At 40.9% G+C, this 19,725-nt stretch overlaps 1 protein-coding gene and 1 pseudogene across 1 annotated transcript; both read right to left on the minus strand.

Moving 5' to 3' along the window:
- Nucleotides 1–748: 748 nt before the first annotated feature.
- On the minus strand, nucleotides 749–12,782 carry LOC129833486 (myosin-8-like; annotated as a pseudogene).
- A 3,857-nt stretch (nucleotides 12,783–16,639) lies between these two features.
- On the minus strand, nucleotides 16,640–19,439 carry LOC129833489 (protein SCO1 homolog, mitochondrial-like). The gene is made up of 7 exons (XM_055898134.1): nucleotides 19,083–19,439; nucleotides 18,825–18,929; nucleotides 18,573–18,663; nucleotides 18,206–18,403; nucleotides 17,921–18,013; nucleotides 17,696–17,811; nucleotides 16,640–17,579 (listed from the first exon to the last, which is right to left on the minus strand). Exons 1-7 carry the CDS (start codon nucleotides 19,233–19,235, stop codon nucleotides 17,445–17,447), a joined length of 891 nt encoding a protein of 296 aa, XP_055754109.1. The 5' UTR covers nucleotides 19,236–19,439; the 3' UTR covers nucleotides 16,640–17,444.
- Nucleotides 19,440–19,725: the final 286 nt, after the last annotated feature.

Genomic DNA, 19,725 nt, shown 5'->3' on the forward strand with positions numbered 1-19,725 from the left:
CTCTAACATACACTGAAGAATGGCTATGAGACGTTATTTATGGGTACATACTGTGATGGGTTTAGTTTTTCACAACAACCATTCCGCCCAGAAATATCACAGCTCAGGTATTAAATGATATTGTCTTTCTTGGAAGTAGGTTGTTTGTTTAATTTTGCTTTTAAATTATGGTGCCTTAACATGCCCATATATTTGAAAATAAGATACCTAAAATAACTGTTCTTTTTTTTATATAGTCTATGCAATTGGTCACAAGACATATACTGTATTCTATTCTATTGTATTTCAGTCAATGCCACTCCGACGTTGCTCGATCTAATATTTATATATTTCTTAATTCCACTCTTTTACTTTTAGATGAGTGTGTATTGTTGTGAACTGTTAGATACTACTGCACTGTTGGAGCTAGGAACACAAGCATTTTTCTACACCCGCAATAACATCCGCTAAATATGTGTATGTGACCAATACAATTTGAAGAGCCCATAATCAAATCTACATTCAGTTAAATGACTTGAAGAAGAGGGTTTTATTCATCAATTCCTAATTATTCTTTGGTCTGTGTATGTTTTTTTCATCGCTCAACCTTTATGGTGGTTTGCGACTCAAGACACCTCAATTGGTGGTTCACGAAGCAAAATGTTTGGGAACCCTTGGTCTATGGTAAAAGTGTTACCTCACATTTCATGACACAAAGACAATAGACCAGTATGATACTGCTTTGTAGTATTTAATTCTAGTTTTATAAGTTACATTCATTTGTACTGTATTTCATTGTAATTGTCTGCTTTTAAGTAGAACATCTGAGCATGGCAGTGAAACTATAGCACGGAGGAATGCTAACATCCAGGAACGTACAACGGTGTAAGCATGCATGTATCTTTGCAACAATAATTATTGTATACTGGATCTACATTCTGTGTCTGAGTTATTGTAATTCTAAACATGAATTACAGCAGAAGATGCCCATATCTCTATTCTTCTCCCTTGACGCCAACATCAAGACTCTTAGCTCTTAATTTGTTCACTTAGCATTCTGCTATGTCTGCCCGCTCCTCAGCTTCATCAAGCTCATGTTGCACATTCCTGAATTTAGCCAAATTGATACTGGTCTGCTCCTCCTGTGGTTCACAGAAAATAGATAGATATGAATAAGTTAGAAGTGGTGAACTGTTGTCCTATTTATCTAATAATACTATACACAGTTGTTGCCAATAATATATTGTACCTCCTCCTCCTCATTCTGCCTTTTGTAAGCTTTCACCCTGATCTGCAGCTTGTTGACCAACTCCTGCAGTCTGCCTACATTGTTCTTATCTTCCTCACCCTACAAACCCAGTGTTATTAATTACTCACATATTTTATCATGATTTGATGAAAGTCAGGAATAAGCAACCAAACATATTTTACCTGATATGTGAGCTCCTTGACTTTTCTCTCATATTTTCGCACACCCTTCATGACTTCCACAACTCGTTTTTGCTCTGCCTCCAGTTCATTCTCCAGCTCTCTAACCTTGAGTGTAAATAATGTATTACAAAAGAATCACAACCTAAGAGAGTGTGAACTGGAAATAAAACATTTATCTTTATCCTTACTCTGGTCTCTGGTTTCTGGAGCTCTTTTTTTCCACCTTTCAGGGCTAACTGCTCAGCCTCATCCAGACGCTGCTGCAAGTCTTTAACAGTGACCTCCAGGTTCTTCTTCATCCTCTCCACGTGACCACTCGTGTCCTGCTCCTTCTTCAGCTCCTCAGCCATCATGGCAGTCTATCGATACAGAATTTGTAATCGATCAAGACATTGTTTGAGCAGACTTCATTTGGGCTGAGATTTACAGTTCGGACTTACATCTATAATATCCTTTTTAGCTTTATCATCTGCATTTCTTGCTTCTTGGACTGCATCTTCCACCTCTGATTGCAGCTGAGTTATGTCAGACTCCATCTTCTTTTTTGTGCTGATGAGACCAGTGTTGTGTTAAATGAGTAAAGAGATAAGGTAACACAATAAGCTAAACTGATACATTTAACTGAAGGCCAAAGTTCTGAATTGTTTATGGGGCCTCACCTGAGAGTGCAACAGGTGCATCCTCTCGCTCACGTCGACCAGCTCCTGCTCGGCCAGTTTACGGCACCTCTCTGACTGCTCTAGTGTTGCCCTCATCTCCTCAATATCTGCTATCATCAGTGTATTGCGCCGTTCTACAATGGCCAGCTGCTCCTTCAAGTCCTCCTGCCCATGGAGGGCATTATCCAAATGGACCTGAGTGTCCTGAAACAGAAAGGTCATGAATAAGTCCACTACCCACTGACTAGAACTTTGATAGAGATGGTGAGTGTTATGGTTGAAAGAAGATGGGTTTCTGGAACCAAACACTAACTTTGAGCTGGCCCTGGATGTTTCTGAGCTGCTTGGTAGCATCAGCTGCTTGGTGGTTGGCATGGCCCAGCTGAATCTCCATCTCATTTAGGTCCCCTTCCATCTTCTTCTTGACTCGGGCGGCATCGTTTCTGCTGTGGGTCTCAGAATCTAGAGCACTCTGCAGGGAGTCCACGGTCCTCTGATGGTTCCTCTTCAGCAGGTCTATTTCCTCATCTTTCTCTGCCACCTTTCTGTCAACCTCTGACTTGATCTGGTTCAACTCCAGTTGAAGGTGGAGCATCTTGGCCTCTTCATGTTCAAGGGAGGACTAGAAGAAGACACAAGTGCACAGAACAGAAACATTTGCGGTCATATTCAAATAATACATGTAGGAGAATGCACAATATGTGTGAGAAAATGGCGAACCTCAGCTTCTTCAAGAGTTGTTTGGGTGTCCATCTGGTCCTGTTCAGCTTGTTTCGCTGCCTTTTCCAGGTCATGGAAGGTCTTTGCAGACTGTCCCACTTGCTCAGTGATATCTGTTATTTCCTCTGAAAATTGACAAAGCAATATGTTTGTTACATGCAGACCTATAAGCTAAAACTCATACATACATTCTATGAGGATATGTTGTTATGATTTCCGAGGGTGATGATGATCATACGTTGAAGGTTCTTATTCTCTCTCTTCATGTTCTCTAAGTGATCCAGGGCTTCTTCAAATGTGTTTTTCATCTTGAATAGCTCTGTGCTCAGAGACCTGGACTCCCTTCGTGAGCCATCCAGCTCAGACCAGGTCTCTTCATACTTCTCTTTCCATTCAGCAAGATCCTGATATTAAAAAAATCACATGAAATTCATACCTATTGTTGAGACCGAACCACCACAGTCTGGTTCAGACAAAAAAAGGAGTCAGTATGATTACTTTGTCAAAGTTCCTCTGGTTCTGCGTGTAGTCTCTGCGTGTAGTCTCTGCTTGTAGTCTCTGCTTGTAGTCTCTGCTTGTAGTCTCTGCTTGTAGTCTCTGCTTGTAGTCTCTGCTTGTAGTCTCTGCTTGTAGTCTCTGCTTGTAGTCTCTGCTTGGTCTTCTCCAGTGAGGCACACTTAGCATTCATTGTCTCTGTCTGCTCTTCAGAATCCTGGAGGCGTTGGGCAAGCTTCCTCCTTCAAAGAGGAACAAACAGTAGTAAATTAATTAATGAATGTATGTTGCAAAATAATATATGTTTTACCCATCAGTGCACTAATTTAGCATCCACAAGTTCCTCAGTGCGCTAGATGGCATCAGTCTCATACTCCACAGATCTACCTCACTGTTGGCCTTGGACATGCTCTGCTGCAGCTCAGCCTTGGACTCCTGCTCCTCCTCATACTGCTCCCGGAGCAGGTCACAGTCATGGTGGGTTGATTGTAAACCATGGGCCAGGGCATTCTTAGCCTAAAGCCAGAGACAATTCATAAAGTTAGTCTTAGTTTATATCGTCATTGTGAAATAATTATGGCTTGTAATTGGCAAGAGTTTGTCTAACCTTAACTTCCTCCTCAAAGTCTCTTCAGCTCTTCAATCTGTTGACTGCTCACTAGTTTCACTCTGCTCAGCTGGGACACAGTTAGCTCCTTCTCCTCAAGCTGGCGTTTGAGCTCACCTCTTCAATATATATTGTAAAAGTAGCACACTAGCAGCGTAGTTCTCAAACTATGTATCAAGTCCTTGGTGTCCTTCATATAAATGGGATTTACCTGAAACTTACCATTTTCTGTTTGCAAGCGAGCATTCAGGGCAGTGTAATCATTTAGCGACTCATGGGCCTCGTCAGATTTGTTCTTGTACTCATTACTTTGGTCTTCAAGAGTTCTGCACAGTTTCTCAAGGTTAGCCTAAAATGTTAAAAATAACAGTAAGTAACCAGTGTGTCCAACCTGGACTCAGGGGTAGACGTAACATAGTAAATGTAATGTTTCGTATGGTATGTATTCATTTGCAGATGTCCATCATCCATTTCTATGATATGTCGCAATTTGTGTTATGTTACGAATTTACAAATTTCTATTTTATGTGGCTAATGTTAGCTAGGCTAGGATTTAAGTTAAAAAGTTAGGGTTAGCTTTCAGCTAAGTAGTTGCAAAGTAGCTACCCACCCACACAACCTACGGATTGCTAGACGTTCGCATTATACACCCAACCTATTTTCATTTTTTGCCTTAAGCAACCTTCTGTCTTATATAACCATACCAAACTTAACATATCATACTCATTTGAACTTCCTGGATTTACGTTTACTATGCTACCGCTAGTCTATGAGACCAGGCTGGTGTATAGTGAATGGGTTTCTTTTGTATGTTGAATATCAACATGGTCAACATCTGATGAACCTACCTTGCTTTTGAGAACACTCTCCACGTTGCAGGCCAAGTCATCAATTTCCATCTTGTATTCACTTTTCTCCTTCTCCAGTTTCTGCTTAACTCTCTGGAGGTTGCCCATTTGTTCTCCCAGTTCTGCCATGTTGTCTGCCTGCTTCTTGCGGAGAGCAGCAGTGATTGACTCATGCTGCAGGGTGGACTCTTCGAGATCACGACGCAGCCTCTGAAACTCACTTTCGCGCTTCTTGTTTGCATCAATTTGGGAAGCAGTGGCTCCACCAGCTTCTTCCAGTCTCTGACTGATCTCCTCAAGTTCCCTGGAGAGATCAGACCTCTGCTTCTCTATCTTGGCCCGAGCAGAGCGCTCAGCTTCGATTTCCTCGTCGAGTTCCTCCTGTGGTAAAAAAAAATATTCCGTCAAAATTTGGGCAAAAGTTACAATGTATGCATTTCATTTATTTTCACAAATCACATATCTGAAACAACTTTATTTTCTTCTGAAGTTGAGAGCTCAATATTTGTTCATTCTCAATTTTACCTTGCAGGTAACTGAACTCTAAATCCTTCCTGAAAACATTTGAGAATTCATTGAATGGAAATTAGTTGATGTTCCATTGTTTGTGCTGCTTCTATCACTTTCAAATATTGCTCTATCAATATGTGAATCAAGAGTTTAATCTCCATAAACTCAATGATCATTTCTAACTTACTTTTTAAATCTTTCATCCATTTGTTGTCTTTCATTCTCCAGGTCCTTTACATTTTCCTGGGACAGCTTGAGATCTCCCTCAAGTTTTCTTTTGGCTCTTTCCAAATCCGCATGCACCTTCTTCTCCTGCTCTAGAGATCCCTCAAGCTGGAAGGAGACCATAGTCCAGAACAATTGAAATCTTGAAAGAATGCTAACAAAAGACAAAAGTGTATAAGTCACTTGATGCTTACATTATCAACCTGTTGCTCCAGCTTCACCTTTGTCTTAGAGTGTTGACTGTGTCCTCCTCTGCCTGGAGTTCATCCAGGGTCTGCTGGTGCACCTCTTGCAATGCCTTGATGTCCTTTGAAGACTTCAGAAGATGTTGTTCTAATGTGGTCAACTCTTCTGTCAAATGTTTCACATGTGTTAAAGAATGCAGACAGTTACCCTCTATTCATTGTGGTTATGAGATTTAAAGGCATGGGGTGATGTGCTTATCAGATGCCCTGACCTTATTTTCTGTGGCATATTTCTCCTTCTCAACCTCGGTAATAGTGAGCTCCAGGTCGTCTAAATCCCTTTTAAGCTCGGATCCTCCAGTTTCCTCTTCCTGGCAGTGATCTCTGCATTGATCTCCTCCTCTTCCTCAATTCTCTCAGAGAACTCCTTGGTTTTTGCCTCTAGATGGATCTTACTCTTGATCAACCCCTCACATCTCTCCTCTGCATCAGAGAAGTTCTCTCTTTCCTATTGAAATATGAACAAGTAGCATACCTTAGACAATAAAACCACTGTAACAGGGTTGCTGCTACTGTTTATTATATATAATGCTGCCTGGTCACTATCCTTACTATATGTACATATCTACCTCAATTACCTCGTATCCCTGCACATCCACTCGGTACTAGTACCTCGTGTATATAGCCAAGTTATCGCTACTCATTGTCTATTTATTCCTATTTTTTAAATATATTTCTCTCTGCATTGTTGGGAAGGGCCCATAAGTAAGCATTTCACTGTTAGTCTACACCTGATGTTTACGAAGTACGGGACAAATACAATTTGATTTGTGTTCATTGGATTCAATTAAAGTTTGGTACTTCTTGAAATGTTAATATGTAACTCATAGAAAGTGCTATATATTGATAAGAACCATGCAACATCTACACACATCTAATATAAAGCATGTTCTTAAAAACCTGACAGAAACCCACCACTTGAATCTGGAGGTAAAGGTCATTCTTCTCCTGAGCAAGGACCACCGTCTTTTTCTCAAGTTCCTTCCTCCTGGCGTCTGACCTTGCAAACTCGCCTTTGACGTTTGAGAAGTCCTCTTTCATCGTCTGCATCTCCTTCTCAGCCTCTGCGCTTCGCAAAAGGGGCTTGATCTTGAAGTAGAGCCTCATCCAAGGCCAGTTCTTCACGTTCATGAATGACCGGATGTTATATTGGATGATGAAAATGTATTCCCTATGTAGTGGCAAAAAGAAAAATCCCATCCTTTATTGAAGTTCATAGGAGCTGTACTGTCTTCATTTTTCCATTACAGAAATATGTTTCTTAGACCTTTTCCTTGACATCTCCTTGAACCTCTGCCTGGTGACGTAGCCCCTGGAGACAGCCTGGATGCGAGTCAACAACACTGCCAGGCGCTCATCTCTCATCTCCTCCAGCAGACCTAACAGGCCAGCTTTAAAGAACACCTAATATACACATACAAACACAAAGAATGCAAATGCTATTCTGAGTTGGTGCACCACTGTCTGAATGTACACTACAGAAGACGACAACTGCTCATATCACTCGATAACATCATCCCTATAGGTCAGATAATAACATTGTTTTGTCACAATACCTTAGTGTATCCAAATTTGTACTGGGCGTGGTCTACGTCGATGGAGGACAGTAGCTTCTCTGATGCCTTTTTGCTGTCAATAAACTGCCCCTCTGGGATAGCACTGGCATTCAGGATTCTGTATTTGTTGGGGAAACAGTCCACATTTATCCTTGAGCTCATGTTTGTTGAATTGTTTTTCTTATAGGTAACAGGGATCAATGAAGGATTTGCCTCTGCTTGAAGTCAGCATATATAATCCTGCTTGGGAACCCCTTCCTGCAGATCCTGATACCCTCCAGCACACCGTTACAGCGCAGCTGATGCAAAACGAGGTAGTGTTCCATGGCCCCTACATGGAAAGGCAGAATTCTGTCAGGTCAGGCAGCCTTGAGAGCAAACAACCCACATTACATGTTTCAAACCTTTACATACCTGGTGTTTTGGTCTCGTTTGGGATGATGCATCTCACAAAATGGGGATGTGTGGACCTCAGGTTAGACATAAACTTGTTGAGATTTTCCTGAGGGAAGGTTATGAAATATTTAAAAAATAATGAACAAGCAAAACAATGCTCACTGAATTGTGCGGAAATGTTCTGAAGTCTACAAACGATCATTAGATGGATATACATGTTCATAGTAGGGGGAAACAGTTTTACCCTGAAAAGTGCAGAGACAGTCTGGAAAAAGGACCCCTTTTTTGCTCCTCTTTGGTTTCTATCAGCTACAGAAAGAGAGACATAAAACAATTAAGTCTTATAATGCTGATGTAAACTCACCATCAACTAAGACAAACGTTGCAAACAACTGAGACAATAGTTTCAGGGCAGCTTTTTGGTACAGTTGTACCAGTGTCATTCAGCGGGTCCTTGTTCTTCTCCAACCAGCCACCGATGTTGTAGTCCACAGTGCCAGCGTAGGGCACCAGGGTGAAGTGGGCCTCTGCCTTGGCTTTGGCAGGCTTGGGCTCTGGAAGTAGCTGTTCTTCCCAAGATGCTGGTCGTAGAGTTTGTTCTTGAAGGAGCAGTCTGTTGCATTTGGAAACATGCATTCTGCTTCAAGGATGGAGAAAATACCCATTGGCTGTGGAAGATTTAGTGCAACGGGTTTAGAAGAACCAAGGTATAGAAGTTCATTGTTTTGATCATGTCTGTCTACTAAATGTCAATACTTTGCTTGTAAACTTTTGAATTACTGTCAATAAACAGATGTTTTTCAACTCTGTCCTGTTGATCCTAACTTATTGAATCAATTAAGTTAGACTGTAAAGAGTGACTTAAAGGAAGGCTGAAAAGGTCACAATACCTTCTCAATAAGCTCAATGCAGGCAGCCAAGTCCATACCAAAGTCAATGAACTCCCAGTCTATTCCTTCCTTCTTGTATTCCTCTTGTTCCAACACAAACATGTGGTGGTTGAAAAACTGTTGCAGTTTCTCATTAGTGAAGTTGATGCAGAGCTGTTCCAGGCTGTTCATCTGCATGGTTTACAAAATATAATTAAATAACATACAATCAATTATTATGTTGTTCTAAATCTCTTTCAAATGAGGAGTCCACTCATACCTCAAAGATCTCAAAGCCTGCTATGTCCAAGACCAGAACGCCAATAAAATGCTGCCTGGGCAATTTGGTGTCTAGCTGCTGGTTTATTCTGGTCACCATCCACAAGAACAGTTGATCATACACTGCCATAGACAGGGCACCCATGGAGTTATTCACCTGCAAATGAGACAAAACACATTTTAGAACAATTCAAATTTGTGAGAGTTGGGCGAGGGTCACTCATGTCTGTACACACTTTAATGTAGTCGTCATACCTGTTGAACTGTCTGTCCTTTGGTGACATATTCATTCCCGACCTTCACTCTGGGATAGCCCACAGCCTTCAGTAAATCAGCAGAGTTCAGGCCCATGAGGTAGGTGACTTTGTCAGCCACTATTGGATACATGAGACAAAAAATATGAGTGGATTCTGGCTGTGGATAAGTGAAGATTTAATTTGAATTTCTAAATAAGTCAAAACCAAAGACTGCTGACCCTCAGTGCCATCAGGCTCTGCCTGTTCCTCACGCTGCTTCTGCTTGAACTTCATGTTCCCATGATGCATCACAGCACCAGTCAGTGTGTAGATCCCAAGTTTCTCCTCTGCATTGAAGCCTAGGATATCAATGGCACTCTATTGGGACAGATATTGGAGCTCAGTCAAACACATATAAACATTTAATCAGTCCCTAAGACAATCTTATACAGTACAGTTGAGGGTTTTCTATTATATTTTCAATGTAGTTCTTTTCCAAGCTTTGTGGGTAATATAAAGATATGCGATATAAGGTACAGGTGGACTCACATCTGTGGCCATGAGCTCTTCTGTGTCATTGATGCTTTGCACCGTTATTTCCCCCTGACTGATGAAAGGGTAGTCATATGGGTTGGTGGTGATGAGCAGCATCTCTGGTGAACATGATAGAGAAGGTGTATATTTACCATTGGGGGTTATATTGGTGTTGGAGGCTGAACTCACAGCACAGCACATTTTCCAGATTGCATATTCCAGCCCTCTTTTTAGATGCAAAACATTTAAAGGGGCAATCTGCAGTTCAAACAACAAAGTGGTTAACCTACCACTGTTTTTGGTAAACAGTTGAGGGGTCGGGCTGGGGAAATATAACCACTCTCAAATTCATAGACAGAGCTATGGATGTGAGGACTGACTCGGCTATACAATTTTTATTTACAATTACATTGTTTTACTCCATTGTTTGTAAACAATCTTATATTTTGGGTTCTGATGGGGAACGACAGTTGACCTAAGCTCATGAGGCATTTATTCTTCAAGAATCAATGGGTATATATCATTAATTGGATTGGATCATTAATTGGTACACAAATGGATGTAGCAATCACAGATTGACCCCTTAAAGTAACCAATAACCTTGCATTCCAAAACTACAATTACTGTGTATGGCTTTACATAGATCCACCAGCTAGAATTACTCAACCTACCAATTAACTCAGGCTTCTTATTGGACATGATCTGGTAGAAGATGTGATAACTCCTTTCTGCTAGGAGCTGAAACGTTACCCTGGATTTTTCCAATAGATCTAAAGAAGGAAATCATAGAAATCAAGGACATCTTGTTCCAATCCACAGCAATGGCCTTGTATTTGCAAAGAAAATAGGCAAGCAAACTCACAAGTCTCAATATCAGCTGAGGACAGCTTCCCCTTTGTTCCAAAGTGGATGCGGAGGAATTTTCCCTGTATGTTTTCCAAATATTAAATTATTTTTTAAATGTCACATTTCAGCTAAGGTGACTGGTTTGTGAATGCATGCCTGGCTATATGTTAACCCTATATGCTCATACTGTATGTTGATCAAACCCACTCACAAAGCGAGAGGAGTTGTCGTTCCTCACTGTCTTGGCATTCCCAAAAGCCTCCAGCAGAGGGTTGGTCTGGATGACTTGATCCTCCAGGGTTCCCTTTGAGAATAAAAGTGTTGGTAAGTACGAGTAAATACACTTTACAGTAAATGCAATAAAAATTACTTTTGCAACATAAAATGCAATAGAGGGAACTATATACATCTTATGTTAATGTAACAAGAACCTGAATTTTTCCATTGATTTCCTTCTTCTTATCACTTCCTCCAGCCATTGCGATTGTGGCAAAATACTGGATGACACGCTTTGTGTTTACAGTCTTCCCTGCATCAGATTCTCCACTGTCAAAATCAAGATTGAACAACACAATTGAGAATAATAATGTAAATTTTCCTAGTAAATCTAGTTCTTTACAGAGGCAGACAATTAGTAACAGCATGTGCAACAGTACATTACGTAATAAGGATGGACTGGTTTTCACAATCTGTTAAAAGATAAAATCAACTACCCCATTTTCATACTTGAGAAAAAGTAAAGATACCTTAATAGAAAATTACTCAAGTAAAAGCGACAGTCACCCAGTAAAATCTACTTGTTTTTAGTGAGTCCGCCAGATCAGATGCAGTAGGGATGACCATTGATTTTCTCTTTAAGTGCGTGAATTATACAATTTTCATGTCCTGTTAAGCATTCAAAATGTAACGAGTACTTTTGATTGTCAGGACAAATGTATGGAATAGAAAGTACATTCTTTTCTTTAGGGATGTAGTGGAGTAAAAGTAGAAGTTGTCAAAAATAGAAATAGTAAAGTAAAGTACACCCCAAAAAACTACTTAAGTAGTACTTTCAACTATTTTTACTTAAGAACTTTACACCACTGGATAAAATTACCTGTTAACTATACTGTAATAGCTTGCTGCCACAATATGATACATCATGAAATGAAGATTATACCTGTTAGCATAAACTGCTAGGCATTATCAGAGATGGAGAAAATGTGGGGTGGGACCTCCTGGCGCTTCTTGCCCCGATAGCCAGCCACCACCTCTGGGTTGTGGACCGGGAGCCGCTTATAGGGGTTCACAGTCACACAGAACAGCCCAGAGTAGGTCTGCAATAGGGGAACAACTCACGTTATGTCATTGATGACTTGATCTGATTGAACCCAGGAAACTAGTTGGTAGATGTTTTATTGACAATGCAATTAGAAGATGTACGTATGACTGAGTTGAAATGTAATCTGATCTGTGTCTGCTTACATAGATCATCCTGGCAGCGTAGCGCTCCTTGAGGTTGTACAGCCGTGGAGATGGATCATGGAGATGGGTCAACATGGCCATGTCCTCGATCTTGTCAAATTTAGGAGGGTTCATGGGGCTGATGTCATCCGGATTCACTGTGACAACCTGCAACATGATCAAATAAAGGAGAGGGCAGTTAGTGGAGGCAAGTTTCCATTCAAATAACGAACCAGTTGCATTCTAGAATAACAACTGGATGAAACTGCATCGAAATCATTCCACGGTGGCATAATTAACTTTTTATTTAGCATCCAAGAAGGCTTAGAAATGACATGTACTCTGAATTTCAGTCACTCTCACATAGTAAATAAAATATAACATGCTTTCCCACTGGGCAAACACTGGTTGAATGTTGTTTCCACGTCATTTCAACAACAAACATTTTATGTGATGACGTTGAATCAATGTGGAAAACTGATTGGATTTGAAAAAAGTCATCAACGTAAGTGAATATTGTCTTTTTTTAACCCAACTTTTAACCATGGTGGAATGTTTTGTTGACTTCACTTTGAATTCACGTTAGCTGACAACTCAACCAAATGTAAATGTAAACTAGACGTTAAACTGACGTCTGTGCCCAGTGGGTTAGAACATAGTTATATGGTCAGATGTTCTAGAACATTTGATATGTACTCACCCTCCCATCCTCAGTCTCCACTATGACCTTGGAGATGTCTTGGCTCTTGATTTTGCCTTTCACATACTCCACCTTTAGATCTGCCACAAAGCAGGCCGTTTTGCCATCAAATGGCTTGACCTGTGCAGCAGTCCTCTCCCGCTCCGGCTTGCGGAGGTACGAGGCAGCCACCCAAAATACTTCCATCTCAGCATCACTCATTTTCTAAAGTTGTGTAGTAAGGAGACAATTGATTATACATCATATGCTTCATTTTGATCTGTTGGTCATGGATTATACTATAAAAAATAATAATTGCAGAAATTCTCTATATTCCTTGAGAAGATCCAATAAACATCAAAGGCCTAATTATATGATTTTGTCTATTCTTACCTGAGTGTTGGAGTTACAAAATCTATGATCACAGTAGGACAACCCCTGGAGTTCCAGAAAAGTGACAAAGACTGTATGGATGCTCTCTCTCTCTATGGATGCAACCTCTACTTTTGTTAAATGTTTGCTGTCTCAACAGTACGCCAAAGACATACCTCCAATGCCCTGCTGTCATCGCACTAACAATACTGTTTATAAGGGATGGCTTGTTTTTTTTTCTATTTGCTTGACAGCTTCTCTATATTTGGATAACAATCAAATCTGGCTCATACGCCACCGTGGAAAAGTAAAGTATGTCCATTTTGTATTTTCAACTGTCTATCTATAGCTGTATTGTGTCACATTTAAATGTTTTCACTTGTAACCCTGCAGACTGTCCATTAAAAAGCAATGATGGCTAAGGATGGCAGCTTAGAGGGCTTTGGGTCCGGACACAACATTCCTAATTTTCTGGGATCAGGGAAGATTAGGTTTGTTAGGGCATTGCTCAGATTCTGGCATTGGGCGACTGGGATCACGGTCATTTAGGGGTCACTGGGAGGGCATGGCCCGATACGGGCTGGGGTTGACAGGTGGCAGTTAGCACGTTCCAGACAGACAGAGACATGTCCGTCTGCTGTGTATTCCATTGTCATTCAAAGACCTGAGACAAAGAGATGTTATCAAAAACCTTTTCAGTTCTGCTTTGAAGACTATTGACCTAATGCTAAACTGAGGTAATGTTGCTCTATGAGATTGGATTGAGTCACAGTGACCAATACACAAATGTGCAATAAAAATAAAACATACTGACACAGCACATTTGACACAGTAATTCTGAACAAAAAAGATCTACTAAACTGAATACCAGAGGCCTTTGTCGGCTCTATAATGAAGCACGCTGAAGCAATACAAGACTTCTGACAATACAAACATCTAAGCTGCATCCAATTGTGATGTCACATGTAGTAAAACAATTTACAGACGACCTGAATACATCTCATACAAAAGCAGCCCATGCCTCATCATAGATTCAAACAAATCCAGGCCTCCGTCTATGCATGGCCGAGAGAGCATTCCAAACAACAGGGGTAACAATGAATCCGAAAAAGCCCTCCAGATCCATACAAAATCCAGAATGGATTTCTATTAATGTTCCTCAGTTGCCCATGTCAATATAGCACAAGTATGTGTTTCAAGTGTACCATATGTCAGACACATGTGATGCCAGTGCTGATAGCGGGCTTTGGTATGGCCATATAATGTATTGTTGAATAAGTAATCTATTTCATCTATACGGGTGGCATTTCAAGAATGCAATGACAAACAATACAATACATTCACAGTGCTGTAGATGTTTTCAATTGGTGTATGTTCTGTTTATTTCTGCGTGTGGCAGTATGCAAGAACAATTGTAAATTCTATGAAATAAACATTTTACTGATTCAAATTAAAAACTTATTTTGAAAAAAAAATGGACTGATATACTGTGGTACATTTTGAGCACAACATTATCTCTGGTCCAGGGTGTTAGTGCGCATTAGTAAAGGAACGGTCACTAACGCCCTGGACCAGAGCTAGCACAACATATAGGATCATGCCATCCCATTTAGAGACACTAGATCAGGGGGTGTCAAACTCATTCCATGGAGGGCCAAAACTTTTGTTTTTTCCTTTCAATTAAGACCTAGACAACCAGGTATGGGGACATCCTTACTAAGTGACCTTCATTCATTGATCAGGTACAAGGGAAGAGTGAAAAGCCACAGACACCCAGCCCTCCGTGGAATGAGTTTGGCACCTGTGGACTAGATAGATGCTGCCTCATCATCACCAGGTAGTTTAGTTTAGACTGTTTGTCTGATATCATGCACTCCTTTGGGCAAGCTCCTAAACACGCGTCAGTTAGAATGTAAACTGACTAGCATAGAAGTGCTGTGGTCATAATCATGACCCTCCACAGCTCCCTCTAAAACTCATGTGATGTCACATGCAGATGACAATAGAACGCCAACGCCTGAATTCTTTCAAATTCCTTTATATCTATTGGTTAACTCAGCTGCGCACAATGCTAAACAATTTCTTTAGACTTACACTCTATGCATGATCCTATTCTACCCTATAAACATGTTACAAAGAACATTTAACTATAAAACGTCAACTGAATGTGTGAACTGTCTCCAAGGAAAGAGTCAGTAGAGTTGTACGGTGTGTGGGCCATTCATTTTCATAAACTATGACACAAACTGACACTGTATCAAATCCAACCTAATTGGTGTTGATTTAACATCCCATAAATGTCATTTGAAGGGCTGGCAACAGTTGTGGGTATAATTGGTCATGGGCAGGCAGTAGGCACGCTACCACTGGCTAGACCAGGGTAGGGCTTATGCTGACCTCCACGTTACAGTAGAGTATGTACATTGACTGTGTCAAGGACACTGCGAGATTGTGGGAATTTGAAGTCACAGTGCGAACGAGAGAAGTAGTAAGGAGACAATCCCCGTTGGCTGGTTCTGTCCGAGGCAGACTGATGCCTGCCCCTGGTGGAAAATAGATCTGAGGACAGGGGCATCTGCCTTAGATTAGAGCACAGGTGTCAAACTCATTCCACGGGGGGCCGAGTGTCTGCGGGTTTTCGCTCCTCCCTTATACTTGATTGATGAATTAACATCACTAATTAGTTAGGAACTCCCCACACCTGGTTGTCTAGGGCTTTATTGAAAGGAAAAAACAAAAACCTGCAGACACTAGGCCCTCCGTGGAATGAGTTTGACACCCCTGGATTAGAGGGTCAACGGACAGGAGACCACAAAATAAAGCTGCTGATAACCACTTGTAGTCTGAAAGAACACCCAGTTTCAGTGGGACTGTCTCAGACAAGACATCCACAGGGACAGACACTGATCGTATCATCAAACTCAACTCTCCAGGGCAACAGTGTACATTGAATAAGGCACAAGGGACTCCTGTCCAATTTTTCAAAGAGACGGGCATTTACTGTAGGTGGGACACAACAAATCAAGATATGGAACGGTTCAGTGGGTGAATTCATGAGCATACAACATAAAATTCTCATAAAGGATGATTTGATACTTTGACAGCTGAAAGGTGATCTCTTCTCATCTAGAAGAGTATTTCTTCCCAGTCATCACAAACCACCAAACAGCCAGTAATGAGTGGAGTGCTTTGCCAAAGAGTGCTGAAAAACTGCTGTGCCCTCTCTAGTTCAGGTTACCAAGGTGGAACTCAACAGGTTCTTGCCTAAAATACAGTCATCAGCTGCATATTCAGTTTGCAAGGATATTGAGAAATAATTTGTATGTATTATAAAACACAAATATATTATGAATGTGTGTGTAAATTCATCAAAAATGATTTGTTACTATGAGCCAATCATGCATCTATGGCTATAACCAGAAAGAGAATACCATTTATTTGCAGAACAATGGGCCTAGTCAAGACATTGGCCTGGCTGTCATATCAATAGCAACATGATTACAAATCAAGCTGTTAAATTAATTATCTAGGACAGTACTCTACTCTTGACAACTCCTACGAACAACCTTAAACTCTGACCAGCACGTGTTTGCCACTAGGAACAGGCTAGTCTACAATATGGTTGCACAAAGTGAAGCCCTGATAGCCTGCATGGTAGCCCACGACTACATGGGCAGTAAAAAAATTATAATAAATCAGACAGACATACATAATTGTAAGTTCAAGTTTAATAAATTAAACATTACTTTGGAAATTCAGTTGAAATATGACTGATTTATGAATAGTACAAATCGAGTAACCAAAGAGTTATTACAGTGCATAAATGTTTCTGGTGTCACAGACGAGTCCAGGTATTGGGCCAGACTTAACAGCACGGCTAAAAATTAGTATAAAGGAAGTAAAGCCGAACTGTAACAGCACAACGACAACTATTCATGTATTTTTCCATTAGGAGTGTCCAAGGGTAAACACTGGAAAACTTTAGTTCTTCAGTATTGATTTCCAGGGAATACTTTCCCCCTCCATTTTATGGTAGTTACATTTGTTTAGGTACTTAAAATCAAGTATTATTGTTTGGCTCTCATATTTTACGTCGAAACAATTGTATTTCACATCGATTTAAATAATGGGCAAAGCAGAAAAAATAAACACTTAAGTGTTGTACACACCCACTTGCAAACAATCACTTTAAATCATCTTAGACTTAAATATGATATTAGAGACCATGTTAAATGGTGAACCGCAACAAGGGAATGGTAAGTCGTAGACATTTGAATTCAATGAAAAGCTGTAATGCAGATAAATATTCCATGTCATTGAAAAAAATAAGGTAACGTTCAGTCCTGATGGGCCAGGGCCAGAGGCTGCTGGGCCAGAGGCTGCAGGGCCAGAGGCTGCTGGGCCAGAGGCTGCTGGGCCAGAGGCTGCTGACAGTCTCTGAAGGCTGTGAGAGAGGCACACAAGAGGTGTTCCCAGACACAGACAGTGCACTTGACCAGTTCTCCATCTCACCTCTTAATTCCCCTTCTTGTACTTCCTCATGTGTGATGCAATGGAAGAGGAGATCTCAGCGCTCCTCTTGTTCTGTCCAAAATACTCCTTGAACTCTCCGTCCGGACCAACCAGGTACATGATGATTGTGTGATCGACCTGCAGTCAAGAATAAAGCAGGTTTCATTTAGATATCAATTCAGCTGGGAAAAGTGGGAATATCTACTTTACTATGAACAAATGAGAGTTCTGAATAAGAGCAGGATCAGACTCACAATGTAGTCGTTGTCTTCATCCTTTGGTCCCTGGCTGTAGTAGACTCTGTAGGCTCGAGAGACCTGGTCAATTTGGGCCATTGTCCCAGTCAGGCCAATGAGCTTAGGGGAGAACTCTGGGGATAGAGGACAGAGGGGGAATGTTATTGTTCCACCAATGTGAGTCTAAATGCCCCTTTTACCATAACATGGAAGCTACAGTAGTTAATGGCTTGTTCTCTTTACCTTTCACATATGTCCCCATGGCCTCAGGTGTGTCCCTGTCAGGATCAATGGTGATGAGGATGGGGGTCAGGTTTGGAAGAGACTGTATCCTGTCTGAGAAACATGGAAAGACATGGTGTTGATCACAACAAATCTCCTGTACATTCCAGGGTTGTAGCGTTAACATTATGCTTTGTGAAAACATGATATGAGTGACTGACAGGCTACTCACTCAACATCTGATTGCCATGACATTCCTAAATAATATGATGCATTATAAGAGACGTTTAAAATAAAACACTTTACCTATTTCATCCACCACCTCAATCATTTTCTCGATTTCATCAGGACAGATGTCAGGGCAGTGTGTAAACCCAAAGTAGATAAGGACCCACTGGCTGAGGAAATCCTCACTTTTACAGGGTTTATTATTCTGATCCACAAGAGAGAATGGACCCCCAAGTGCTGGTTTGCCCATTGACTTTGTCCTTTCTCTTTCAATCACTGCAGTGCATGTGTAAAAAAGACAACATAATGTAAAACAAATTGTTACCAACATGTACAGAAACTGACGATTAACTCCAGTTCAGAACATAAATTAATTTGTGTAAATCCACTGTTGGATGTAGCCTACTGCATGATGGTGAGTACGCCAAGAGGTGAATGTCCTTACATTCTTCTTTTTCCTTCTTGAAATATTTCATTCCGGCAAGGAGAACACCCCCAAATGCAAATGTTATTGCTAATGATTTCCAAGTCACTGGCTGCAGAGGACAGATGAATGGAGACAGGCAAAGCAACAAGGTTAAAGACAAAGCAAAAGGCACGGTGCTTTATTTGATCCATAGACATTAAAACCAGGTTTTATCAGGTGCCCAGCCAGTTGTTTACATATCACTCAGAAATGAATTGATACGTTACATACCCCTGTCTTTTTGGTTTTATCACCAGAAGGGGGCGGTGGAGGTAAAGACGAGAATGATCTTGAGTCGTAAAAAGACCGGCACGTCCAACTCCCGCATAGATTTACCTGCGCAGTGCATGAGTACACACAATATGTTAACATGATGGATAGGTACAAGGTACAATGATATCTGTCTTCAAGCTGTTAGTCATTCCACGCTTCAAACCGTGAACACATTTGATCCTAGTCTGAGTGTTGTAAGCCATGTCTATGACCTACCAGACCGTGGACTGTCTGTGGTGAGAGATCTGTGCCAGTCCTTCTCGATAAAGCGCGTGTAAAGCTGCAGATTGTGCTCACGCTTTGGTGCGAAATCATACGGTTTAACAATCGACAACTCAAAGTCTGATACGATATTAGGCCCACTGCCATGATGTTAAGCTAGTTTGTCAAGATCTCAATGCGAAAGTGGTGGCAGAATGTTACCCAACGTGAATCATGAAAGTAAAAACGCATTCAAATTCCTGATCTTGGATCAGTATACGTTTTACAACGATGCTCATTGACCGAGTGGCTCGCAATATCAACCTTTTAAGCTGACCCTGGACCTGCCGGCGAACACAGTTATTTCTGGCTGTTAGAACCGGAAATTACGCACTTGAGTCCTATTTTTGTACTGTGTTCTCTGGGCGCTACTGACATCTAGCTATTGTAAAACACAGTACAGAAAATTCACTTTTCATTGGCAGTAGCCTACTTCTGCTGCCAACTTTAACATGTTAGGAGCACCAAACACAAAATAAGTTTGATTTACATTTATTTAAATAAAGCCTACATTAACTTTAAAGCACATATCCTGTAGCTAATCAAATCAAATTTTATTTGTCACATATACATGGTTAGCAGATGTTAATGCGAGAGT

The sequence above is a fragment of the Salvelinus fontinalis genome, chromosome 34 (assembly GCF_029448725.1).
Source record: "Salvelinus fontinalis isolate EN_2023a chromosome 34, ASM2944872v1, whole genome shotgun sequence".
Classification (NCBI taxonomy): domain Eukaryota; kingdom Metazoa; phylum Chordata; class Actinopteri; order Salmoniformes; family Salmonidae; genus Salvelinus; species Salvelinus fontinalis.

What these genes read in the sequence shown, in the direction of transcription:
- LOC129833489 (XM_055898134.1), bottom strand. Translation starts at nt 19,235, where the DNA reads ATGGCAGTGGGCCTAATATCGTATCAGACTTTGAGTTGTCGATTGTTA. An exon ending in CAAGAAGGAAAAAGAAGAAT is followed by an intron (nt 18,404 to 18,572) that starts GTAAGGACATTC and finishes CATGCACTGCAG; the next exon opens with TGATTGAAAGAGAAAGGACA. An exon ending in CATGGGGACATATGTGAAAG is followed by an intron (nt 17,812 to 17,920) that starts GTAAAGAGAACA and finishes CTCTATCCCCAG; the next exon opens with AGTTCTCCCCTAAGCTCATT.